The 12,979-nt window shown below is 41.3% G+C and overlaps 1 protein-coding gene across 1 annotated transcript in view; it reads right to left on the bottom strand.

Annotated features, from left to right (window-relative positions):
• The window catches only part of tenm1 (teneurin transmembrane protein 1), a 225,126-nt gene that overhangs the window by 105,886 nt on the left and 106,261 nt on the right, over positions 1–12,979 (bottom strand). The window contains exon 6 of the mRNA XM_042326725.1: positions 220–369. Within this exon, the coding sequence (XP_042182659.1) occupies positions 220–369 (150 nt within the window). The remainder of the gene's footprint in view (positions 1–219; positions 370–12,979) is intronic.

Here is a 12,979-nt window from a genome sequence, read left to right as displayed (position 1 = left end):
AAGAGGAAAATAATTATCCCTGTCGAAACATATTGCATCCAACACGCTGGTTATGAAACAACAGGTTTATCATGTAAACACAGAGGAAGACAAATAGGATGAGAGAGCCCATGGAAAACCTCCTGAGGTAAAACTCTTGCTCTAGTTTTTGTTGCGTGGTCTAACAGTGAGAAAAACCTAGAGGCTTCATAACATAAATCTTTGCCCACCACCGCTTACCTTTGTTGGTGTTGTTGAGGCCAGGCAAACCGAAGGGAGTGAAGGTTATGTCTATGCTCGCTGAGTCTCTGTTCAGTTTGCTTAGTCCATTCTCATAGAGCTGCCCATCCACTGGCTGCAGGTGCCAGGTCAGCCCAAACAAGTGCACTGCTGTAGGGGAGAGCCATGGTTTAGCATGGGACGGGAGGATTAGTGCTAGAAAGAGAAACTCAGGGCATTAATCATTCAAAACCTAAGACTAAGACATCTGATTAAACCTGGCTGCAGAAAACACAGTAACTAAATACAGTATGGATGTGCTACAGGTTCCTCCACTTCGGCTGTATATCACAATATTAGTTATTTGACAGAGGACTAGTTATTAGGGCTGGGAGCGAGACACATTAACATACTGTTTCTAAGACATCCTGCTGCTCCTATGCTTATTACAACACCGTAAAGCAATTGTACATCATTAGTATGGTATTTTTTCGCCTTTCATTCATAACAACTTCACTTTCTTTTCAGTTACTACATCGAAATGTGATAAAACAAACCAAAATAACCTTGTTTTTTTTAACTAGATATAAGACTGGTAGCTTACAGTATGAGGTTCATGAAATCTATTTAATGGAATATTCATAAGAAAGGGGGGATAAACTATGTGCCTCTCTAAGTAATGGATTGGTCAAAATTAAAAATGAAGTTAATGTGCGGCTATGGAATGTAATTAATTGAGAAAGATTCAAAAATGTAATTCCACAACCACAATGTTTGGCTCATCGTTTACAATATGTCAAAACTGAGATCCCTAATGTAGTTCCATTCCCAGTAATCCAAGGAGCATTTCTAAGACTGGCAGAGCCAGTTCCCCACTTGCAGAGTAAGCATTCAAATCTATTTGGGTAAAAAAGTTCTGGGATAATTTGGAAGTCATTTAAATTGTTAAGAGTGCCAGAAAATTCAGAAATGGACAAACATCACACCTCTCATGGTTTCCCAACCTACAACAGACAAATCTTTGCATTGGGATGCACCCCAACACTTGTCTCTATAATAACGTAGGAGTGGTTACAAAGGTGAACAATGTGCCGGACTACAGGAAGACTAGTTGTCTTCATTCTGTCAGCTAATGGGGATCCTAATCAAACAAAGGCATAACACGCACAGAGACATGCACTAACTACAAAGATATCAACAAAGATATACACACAACCTGCAATAATTTCAAAGATTTTACTGAGTTACACTTCATATAAGGAAATCAGTCAATTGAAAACAATTCATTAGGCCCTAATCTATGGATTTCACATGACTGGGAATACAGATATGCATCTGGTGGTCAAATATACCTTAAAAAAAAGTAGGGACGTGGATCAGAAAACCAGTCAGTATCTGGTGTGATCACTATCTGCCTCATGCAGCACAACACATCTCCTTCGACATAGAGTTGATCAGGTTGTGGATTGTGGACTGTAGAATGTTATCCCACTCCTCTTCAATGGCTGTGCAAACTTGCTGGATATTGGTGGGAACTGGAACAGGCTGTCGTACACATCAATCAAAAACATCCCAAACATATTCAATGAGTGACATGTCTGGTGAGTATGCAGGCCATGGACGAACTGGGACATTTTAAGCTTCCAGGAATTGTGTGCAGATCCTTGTGACATTGGGCCGTGCATGATCATGCTGAAACATGAGGTGATGGAGGCGGATGAATGGCACAACAATGGGCCTCAGGATCTCGTCATGGTATCTTTGTGCATTCAAATAGCTTATGCATGCCCATACCATATCCCCACCGCCACCATGGGGCACTCTGTTCACAACGTTGACCTCAGCAAACCACTCGCCCATACAACGCCATACACACACGCTGGCTGCCATCTGCCCGTTATAGTTGAAACCGGGATTCATCCGTGAAGAGCACACTTCTCCAGCATGCCAGTGGCCATTGAAGGTGAGCATTTGCCCACTAAAGTCGGTTACAACACCAAACTTCAGGAAGGTCAAGACCCTGGTAAGGACGACGAGCACGCAGATTAGCTTCCCTGAGACGTTTTTTTGATAGTTTGTGCAGAAATTCTTTGGTTGTGCAAACCCACAGTTACATCAGCTGTCCAGGTGGCTGGTCTCAGATGATCACGCAGGTGAAGAAGCCAAATGTGGAGGTCCTGAGCTGGTGTGGTTACATGTGGTCTGCGGTTGGACGTACGGCCAAATTCTCTACAACGACGTTGTGGCGATATATGGTAGAGAAATGAACATTCAATTACGTGGCAACAGCTCTGGTGGACATTCCTGCCGTCAGCATGCCAATTTCATGAGACATTGGTGGCATTGTGTTGTGTGGCCTTTCATTGTCCCCAGCACAAGGTGCACCTGTGTGATGATCATGCTGTTTAAATCAGCTTCTTGATATGCCACACCTGTCAGGTGGATGAATTACCTTGGCAAACGATAAATGCTAACCAACGGGGATGTAAACAAATTTGTGCACAACATTTTAGAGAAATAAGCTTTTTTGCATATGGAACATTTCTGGGATCTTTTACTTCAGCTTATGAAACTTTACATGTTGAGTTTATATTTTTGTTCAGTATAATTTCAGAACAAAACAGAAAGACCTAACTACCAAAGGGAGAGAGGAGAGCAGGATAATTAGTAGCTAACTACTATACCACCTGATTCATAAGCCTTAACAAACCACTAACCCAGCAGGACTCCTCTGCACTGATTAGCCATGGTGGAGACAGAGTATGTTTCAGAAAGGTGCTGCTCTGTATAACAGCCATTCACTCACTAGTGCAGCATTTAGATACGCAGATCAATGTAATTCACCCCTGACCGCTTCAAAGCCTTTTCCTTTTCATCTATCTTTAAAACGCAGCTAGGCCAGTCATATTGGCGGAAGGTCTTAAAGAATGCCTGTTGAAAAATATAGTTTTTTTTAGCAGCCAGCTGAGTGGGAATGCCTAATTAGAGTGAAAGTAGTTCACACCAATTTGCATCTGTTTTACATATTCAGTGGAAGAATAATTGATAGTACCTGCTTTTAAAATGTATAATGCACATAATGATTATGCAGTTTAGAGGGAAAAATTAGATTAAACTCTTGTCTTCTACTTGGGTAGACCCAGAGAAACAGACAGCTGTATAGTTGTAATGAAATTGAGAGAGAAACATATCGCCACAATAATAGATAAGAGTTTTGTTTGGGGTCTGCCAATAATGAGGCAGAGACAATTTGATTAAATATTCTCTGTAAATAAGAAAGAGAGGGAATGTTGGGCTCAGGAGGCAACTGCAGTGTCCTCCTTATTAAGCTGCTTTGAACTATTGTCTTGTAACTTGTTAATTGATTCAGGCCGAACCGTATAATCACATTATGATCCTCTTGTTGCTAATAAACAGACATTTAAAAAACTACAATTATTTTTGCTTTACAGGAAAATAATGGGAAATCTAAAAGAAATGATAAATCAACAAAGCAAAGTATTCTCCAATACAACGAATATACTGTTGACAAATGAAGTCTGATGGAAAAGTACAACATGTATATTTTAGAACTATATTGTTTCCCATAAACACATGACAGTAGGAGATGTGACCTTTAAAGGACAATAGACCTAAATAGCTACTTGCACCTTTCACTGCACATTTATGATGAGTCTTATTCCGATTTAGAGGAATAAAGTAGAGAAAACTCAGAGCTAAATGCCTAAAGCATCACACCGCCCAATTATGTTTTATCAATAGCTGTTCTCCTTTGACAGGCAACACTTTAAACTAGCCAGTGAGTATGCACAGAAAGAATGAAATCGCAAAACTCATGAGCAGCGTGTTTGGAGGGCAAAATTAGGTTATGTTCAACAGTTGACCTACCACGCTGGGTCCCCATGATGATACCATTGTCTTAAAGTAGCTACAAATCAGGGCTTTATCCATGTGATAGTGAGATTACTGGGGGCATCAGTTTGCATTACTCTGTATTGGTGCCCTGCAGAGATCTGTGGGAAGACTTTGGGGAGGGGTAATGGAAAGCAAGCGCTGGATTGGATTCTCAGCAGGGGGCTGGATGTGCAGGATCCAACACCACTCTTGTTTCAAACAGACCGGGAATCCAATGAGTATTTTTCTAAACGCAGTTCAGCTCACGGACCAAAAGCATCAAATGGAACTAGCTGCCTCCCACACCATATTAGCTAATGAGTTACTATTAGTAGTACTAAACTCAGCAAGTTTCAGGACCCTGTCTTTCAAAGATAATTCAATTCATAAAAATCCAAATAACTTCACAGATCTTCATTGTAAAGGGTTTAAACACTGCTTCCCGTGGTTGTTCAATGAACCATAAACAATTAATGAACATGCACCTGTGGAACGGTCGTTAAGACACAAACAGCTTACAGACGGTAGGCAATTAAGGTCACAGTTATGAAAACTTAGGACACCCAAAGAGGCCTTTCTACTGACTCTGAAAAACACCAAAAGAAAGATGCCCAGGGTCCCTGCTCATCTGCGTGAACGTGCCTTAGGCATTCTGCAAGGAGGCATGAGGACTGCAGATGTGGTCAGGGCAATAAATTGCAATGTCCGTACTGTGAGACGCCTAAGACAGCGCTACAGGGAGACAGGATGGACAGCCTCTGTCCTCGCAGTGGCAGACCACGTGTAACAACACCTGCACAGGAGCGGTACATCCTAACATCACACCTGTGGAACAGGTACCGGAACGCACAATCCCTCCATCAGTGCGCAGTCTCTCAGCCTATTGAGGACAGAGGCTGGACTAAGGGCTTGTAGGCCTGTTGTAAGGCAGGTCCACACCAGACATCACCGGCAAAAACATTGCCTATGGGCACAAACCCACTGTTGCTGGAGCAAACAGGACTGGCAAAAAGTGCTATTCACTGAAAAAAAATGCTCTTCGCGGGTTTGTCTCACCAGGGGTGATGGTCGGATTTGCGCTTATCATCGAAGGGATGAGCGTTACACCGAGGCCTGTACTCTGGAGCGAGATCGATTTGGAGGTGGAGGGTCCATCATGGTCTGGGACGGTGTGTCACAGCATCATCATACAGAGCTTGTTGTCATTGCAGGCAATCTCAACGCTGTGCGTTACAGGGAAGACATCCTCATCCCTCATGTGGTACCCTTCCTGCAGACTCATCCTGACATGACCCTCCAGCATGACAATTCCACCAGCCATACTGCTAGTTTTGTGTGTGATTTCCTGCAAGACAGGAATGTCAGTGTTCTGCCATGGCCAGCGAAGAGCCCGGATCTCAATCCCATTGAGAACGTTTGGAACCTGTTGGAACAGAGGGTGGGGGCTAGGGCCATTCCCCCCAGAAATGTCCGGGAACTTACCCCACTCTTCCATTAAGGCACCTGTAACATCTCACAGCAAGAACTGGCAAATCTGGTGCAGTCCATGAGGAGGGGATGCACTGCAGTACTTAATGCAGCTGGTGGCCACACCAGATACTGACCCCACCTTTGTTTAGGGACACATTATTCAATTTCTGTTAGTCATATGTCTGTGGAACTTCTTCAGTTTATGTCTCAGTTGTTGAATCTTGTTATGTTCATACAAATACTTACACGTTAAGTTTGCTGAAAATAAATGCAGTTGACAGTGAGAGAACGTTTCTTTAGTAGTGGTACAACTGAACAGTTGCAGTAGAAAGAGTTGAAATTACTTCCACTGACTTACAGTGCATTCGGAAAGTATTCAGACCCCTTGACTTTTCCCCCCCAAAAATGTATGTTACAGCCTTACTATAAAATGGATTGAGTAAAAAAAAATCATCATCAATCTACACACAATACACCATAAACAGATTTTTCGAAATTTTTGCAAATGTATTGAAGATAAAAAAATATATATAAATACCTTATTTAAATAAGTATTCAGACCCTTTGCTATGAGACTCGAAACTGAGCTCAGGTGCATCCTGTTTCCATTGATCATCCTTGAGATATTTCTACAAGTTGATTGGAGTCCAGTTGTGGTAAATTCAATTGATAGGACATGTTTTGGAAAGGTACACACCTGTCTATATAAGGTTCTACATTTGACAGTGCATGTCAGAGCAAAATCCAAGCCACGAGGTCAAAGGAATTGTCCGTATTGTCCGATCTGGGGAAGGGTACCAAAACATTTCTCCAGCATTGAAGGTCCCCAAGAACACCGGGGCCTCCATCATTCTTAAATGGAAGAAGTTTGGAACCACCAAGACTCTTTCTAGAGGTGGCCGCCTGGCCAAACTGAGCAATCGGGGGAGAAGGGCCTTGGTCAGAGAGGTGGTCACTCTGACAGAGCAATAGTGGAGATGGGAGAACATTCCAGAAGGATAACTATCTCTGCAGCATTCCACCAATTAGGCCCTTATGGTAGAGTGGCCTGACGGAAGCCACTCCTCAGTAAAAGGCACCTGACAGCCCACTTGGAGTTTGCCAAAAGGCACCTAAAGGACTCTCAGACTATGAGAAAGAAGATTCTTTGGTCTGATAAAACCAAGATTGAACCTTTTGGCCTGAATGCCAAGCGTCACGTCTGGAGGAAACCTGGCACCATCCCTAAGGTGAAGCATGGTGCGGGCAGCATCCTGTGGGGATTTTTTTCTGCAGTGACTGGTAGACCAGTCAGGATTGAGGGAAAGATGAACAGAGCACAGTACAGAGAGATCCTTGATGAAAACCTGCTCCCGAGCACTCGGGACCTCAGACTGGGGTGAAGGTTCACCTTCCAACAGGACAATGACCCTAAACAAACAGCCAAGACAACGCAGGAGTGGCTTCGGGATAAGTTTCTGAATGTCCTTGAGTGGCCCAACCAGAGTCCGGACTTGAACCCGATCGAACATCTCTGGAGAGACCTGAAAATAGCTGTGCAGCAACGCTCCCCGTCCAACCTGACAGAGCTTGAGAGGGTCTGCAGAGATGAATGGGAAACTCCCCAAATACAGGTGTGCCAAGCTTGTAGCGTCATATCCATGAAGACTCAAGGCTGTAATCGCTGCCAAAGGTGCTTCAACAAAGTACTGAGTAAAGGATCAGAATACTTATGTAAATGTAATATTTGTAAAGAATCAAATAATTATACATTTGTAAAAATGTCTTACAACCTATTTTTACTTTGTCATTATGGGGTATTGTGTGTAGATTGTTGAGGGGAAAAACAACTATTTAATCTAGTTTAGAATAAGGCTGTCATGTAACAAAATGTGGAAAAAGTCAACGGGTCTGAATACTTTCCGAATGCACTGTATACTGTATTTAGTACTGCACTGTAAGGGTTCTACATGGAACCCAAAATAATTATACCTGGAACCAAAAAGTGTTCTTAAAAGGGGTTTTCTATGGGGACAGCCGAATAACCCTTTTTGGTTCTAGATGGCACCTTTTTTTCTAAGAGTGTATCACTTTGCAAATGAATAGATTAATATTCATGATACAGCAATACTGTTTTGATGGCACTTACAGTGCCTTCAGAAAGTATTTATTCCCCTTGACTTATTCCACATTTTGTTGTGTTACAGCCTGAATTCAACATGTTTTTTTCTTCTTTTTTTCTCTCACCCATCTACACATAATACCCCATAAAAGTGAAAACATGTTTTTAGACATTTTTGCAAATGTATCGAAAATTAAATACATAAATATCTCATTTACATAAGTATTCACACCACTGAATCAATACATGCTAGAATCACCTTTGGCAGTGATTACAGTTGTGAGTCTTTCTGGGTATGTCTCTAAGAGCTTTGCACACCTGGACTGTAAAATATTTGCCCTTCTTTTTTCTTTCTTCAAGCTCTGTCAAGTTGGTTGTTGATCATTGTTAGACAGCCATTTTCAAATCTTGCTATTCATTTTCAAGTCAATACAAGTCAAAACTGTAACAAGGCCACTCAGGAACATTCAATGTTGTCTTGGTAAGCAAATCCAGTGTATATTTGGCCTTGTTTTAGGTTATTGTTCTGCTGAAGGGGTGAATTCATCTCCCAGTGTCTGGTGGAATGCAGAGTGAACCAGGTTTTCCTCTAGGATGTTGCTTGTACTTCACTCCATTCCATTTCTACTTACCCTGAAAAACTCTGCAGTCCGATTACAAGCATACCCATAACATGATGCAGCCACCACTAGACATGAACATATGGAGAGTGGTATTCCGTAATGTGTTGTATTGGATTTACCCTGAACATATTACAAGCATACCCATAACATGATGCAGCCACCACTAGACATGAACATATGGAGAGTGGTACTCCGTAATGTGTTGTATTGGATTTACCCATAACATGATGCAGCCACCACTAGACATGAACATATGGAGAGTGGTACTCAGTAATGTGTTGTATTGGATTTACCCTGAACATAACACTTTGTATTCAGGACAAAACGTTAATTGCTTTGCCACATTATTTTTGTCGTATTACTTTAGTGCCTTGTTGCAAACAGGATGCATGTTTTTGGAATATTTTTTATTCTGTACAGGCTTCCTTCTTTTCACTCTGTCAATTAGGTTAGTGTTGTGGAGTAACTACAGTGTTGTTGATCCACCCTCAGTTTTCTCCTATCACAGCCATTAAACTACATACAGTAACTGTTTTAATGTCACCATGGTCCTCATGGAGATATCCCTGATTGTTTTCCTTCGTCTCGGGTAACTGAGTTAGGAAGGACGCCTGTACCTTTGTAGTGACTGGGTGTATTGATATACTATCCAAAGTGTAATTAATAACTTCACCATGCTCAAAGGGATATTCAATGTCTGCTTTTTTATTTTTACACATCTACTAATAGGTGACCTTCTTAGCGAGGCATTGGAAAACCTACCCGGTCTTTGTGGTTGAATCTGTGTTTGAAACTGGCTGCTCGACTGACAGACCTTACAAATCATTTTATGTGTGGGGTACAGATGAGCTAGTCATTAAAAAAAGTAATATTACATACTTTTATTGCACACAGAGTGAGTCCATGAAACTTATTATGTGACTTGTTAAGCCAACTTTTACTCCTGAACTTATTTACGGTTGCCATAACAAAGGCGTTGAGTACTTATTGACTCAAGACATTTCAGCTTTTCATGTTGTATTAATTTGTACAATATGGAGTATTGAGTGTAGGCCAGTAACACAAAATCTCAATTTAATCCCTTTTAACTTCAAGCTGTAACACAACAAAATATGGAAAAAGTCAAGGGGTGTGAATACTTTCTGAAGGCACTGTATACTATAGGGCCAGTAGCAAAAATAATTCTGCCAATATAATTTAAAAAAGAGGATGGAATTGGATTGTGTTGCATTAAAGCTATGGGTGACAGTCACCTACTGTAACACTAGCAGCAAGTCATCTGAAAGTAAAGACCTGCTTAATCAGGTGAGACCCCACATTGGCACGGTGACACCAGAGGACAAAACATGAAAGGTAAGACGTACTTGGCTCTTTTTGTCAATATGGCTGCCAGTATGCAGACGTTTGACACTTTGTACTGTTAAAAAGGTGTTCTCTAAGGAACTGAACCAGAGACAGTCAGCTCTGGTGGGCATAATGGCAAAAATATCAAATTATGGTTATTCTTACCACATTATCATGGCAGATTGATTTGTGTTTTCATTACTACCAGAACATGTTTCAGTATGACATATAGCCTCTGCCTTCGGTCTCTATTGTTGTCCAATACCAGGAAGAGGTTCATTAAACATGGTTGAGTACGGGGAAAAGATACTTCCTAATACCAGTGTGATTAGTATTAGTCCTACACCTACTGTCCTCAAAGTCCCTTCTGAGCTTCAGGAGAGGTGTCAGTTCCAGTAGATTGGCACTTGATCTAAACTTCCCTGTACTGGGTGAAATAATTCACTGCCTGCCCCCTGCACCCCAGCCTCCGCTCTCTTCAAAAAGGGCATTGTTTGGTTTATAGAGCCGCGACCAGAATACTAATGAGATACTGAAGAGAAAATGGATCGATCAATACGATCACAATGAGGCATGAAAGGTCTGCTACCTTCAAGGCAAGTCGCCTAGAATCATAAATTCCATGGCTGCCCGGTTCCCTTTCAACACAGAGACTCTGACTCTGACCCTTTGACATTACTCAGTCTTATTGATCCTAACACTTTTCAGTCTGTTAAACCAATACCACAGCTGACAGCTATCCTTTACAGCACCCTAATGAACTGAAAAAATATAAACGTTTAATTTTCTCCCAGGAACATTGTTCCCCTTTCTGAGTCGCAGTCTGTCAATACACCTTGGAGAGAGATATCTAAACTTCATTAGGGCTTTTCTTTTACTCAATACCAAAGCAACTCCTCAAAAGGTAGGTGAGTTTTATTGCTTATAAGTTATTGCACTCATAAACAGGTGAAGTGTTGCAGTTAGAAGAACCGCTGTGGGATAACTCAATCACAGACACAGAGGAGAGAGAAAGTGGTGATGGCGGTGGTTGAGGTGGCAGGGGAGACATGGTTCCTTCCTGCATTGACAGCATTCTGACAGGCAACGGTAACTTTCTCTTCAGCGCATATCACCTCTGGGTATGTGGGTGACATTTTGGAGTATTTTTAATTAGCATCAGGTTGTCCCCTTAGTGAATTAAGAGTGTTTCTGAGGAGAATGGAGTAGTTGGTATTTGCTCCCAGTCAGAATCATACAGTGTGGCTTACCGTGCTATATCAGCAGTATGCCTGCATGTTCTTCTGTTTCTCTAATCTCATCATTCATTCATCGCCCTGGGGCTTGTGTGCATTCTCTAAGTATGACACAATGACATGTCACTGTTGTCTTTGAGGCATTTCTCTCATTATGTTGTGAGGTCAAAGGAAAATTCAGTTGCAGCTTAAATAGCTGTATGGTGGGGGTCTACAAATTGTCAAATGCAGATTGTCCTGGATTGTTACTGGCCCTACCACCTACTAGATTTCTAAGCTTTCTGTTCAAACAGCAATGCATTTTTCTTCAGAATAGTGGAGAATAAAGTGGGATGTGCCCTACCCAAGTACCAGTGTGTTATCTTTTGTTTTAATGTTGTGCTAGAATTGGAACACATCACAATAATTTGCAAATCAGTTACAAATGATATATTCACCATGTGATTTGGCAAAATGTGTATAAATGTGCTTGGGATGGAGTCTTATGAAGACAAATATTGTCCATTTAAAACATACATGCTCAGCAGTAAACAAAGCAAATCGCTGAAATGCAAACTGCTCCAGCCCAGCCACTGCTGTCCTGCTGTGACTACAGCAAACAAATACCGTGCTGATGTCTCTTCTGGGGTCTGGACTAGCATTAACCAAAACAGATAAATACAGTAGATAAATAAATAACAGGGTTGATCACACCAATGGTACCATCAAGCAAAGCCATAAAGGCCTGTGTCAAGGCACAGAGAGAGCCATGTTTTCTGTGATTTGTGGTGACTGGCACCTTCCATGTTCACTGAGATTTGTGATGTTTTACCACCGAGCAGAGACTTGTGGGTGATAGATATTCCACCTTTGTTATTTACTTGACATTTTTATGTAGAATAGCAACATTATTCGTGATGACAGTACATCTGGTTGTTTACGATTTAGACTGATTGCCTAATAACTAGAAGGAATTAACATATAGCAGCTAATTTCAAAGCTGTTTGCCAATATTTCAAACTCCGGAAATTACTCAGCATTTTTTATTTATGTAATCTACTACTGTAGCCATACAGATTTTTATTTGGTCAAATCAAAGTGGGTCATTTAGAATTTTTAAAGTAGAAGAATGAATAATAAAGCAGAACTTTTAAGATGCAGTCAACATTTGTTAAACAGAGTGGGATTTACAATCCCTATCCCTCGCTATGGGCTGATGGCTCCCTTCGAAGCGGCCTTATTAAAGGGCTGTTAATGCATGGTCATGCAATTTAGTAAATTACAAGTCTGAGGATCAAAATTGGAGGTGTAGAGTCTTCCATCTTGCTCTGTGTTGCATTTCCTAAGATATTTATTGATCTACTGTTGGAAGCTTAAGGGCATCATCTCAATTAGGAAAAACACACAGACATCTCTGGGTCAGAGCTTTCCATAAAGATGGCACATGAAGGTTACAATGCTCTCATATTAATATCAGTCAGTCCTAGAATAACACCACGCCAGGCTTAAAGACAAGGCTTAGATGTTATATTCATGGCTACGGACCTTGAACGACCAATCTTTTGTTGCTCTCTGATCACTAGGCAAGGATCATCTTATGAGAAATGAATGAGAGGTTCCAAAATCAAAGGCTTATTCAAAATCTAGAGTCTCTTAAATGGAATGGTTTATTGATAATGTCAGTGAACATAGTAGGCAAATTTGACCTGATTGATATCTGGCTCTACAATGGACATATTGACAGAAACAAGGTTGTAATACAGTAACACTTTCTCTTGATCAAATACCAATATTCAGCTACAATTGACACAGGCCTACCAGTGTAATAATATATGTAACTACACAGTACTGTACACTAGTAAGTCCATGCAGTTATGGGGTAGACCTACTTGGTGCAGGATGGCTCAGTTGGTAGAGCACGGTGCTTGCACCACCAAGGTTGTGGGTTTCAATTCCCGGGGCCACCCATACGTACAATGTATGCATGCATGGGTGTAAGCTGCTTTGTATAAAATCATCTGATATATGGCATAATGACTTACTTTGGCACTGTTTTGCATTTTCTTGGAAACAGCGGGAAGTATTATGTAACTAGCTCTACTGACGTACCTACTTGGTACATGGTATTTGGCATA

Source organism: Oncorhynchus tshawytscha, linkage group LG09 (genome assembly GCF_018296145.1).
Source record: "Oncorhynchus tshawytscha isolate Ot180627B linkage group LG09, Otsh_v2.0, whole genome shotgun sequence".
Classification (NCBI taxonomy): Eukaryota; Metazoa; Chordata; class Actinopteri; order Salmoniformes; family Salmonidae; genus Oncorhynchus; species Oncorhynchus tshawytscha.
The sequence above is the reverse complement of the archived record's forward strand: the minus strand, read 5'-3'. Positions and strand labels throughout refer to the sequence as shown.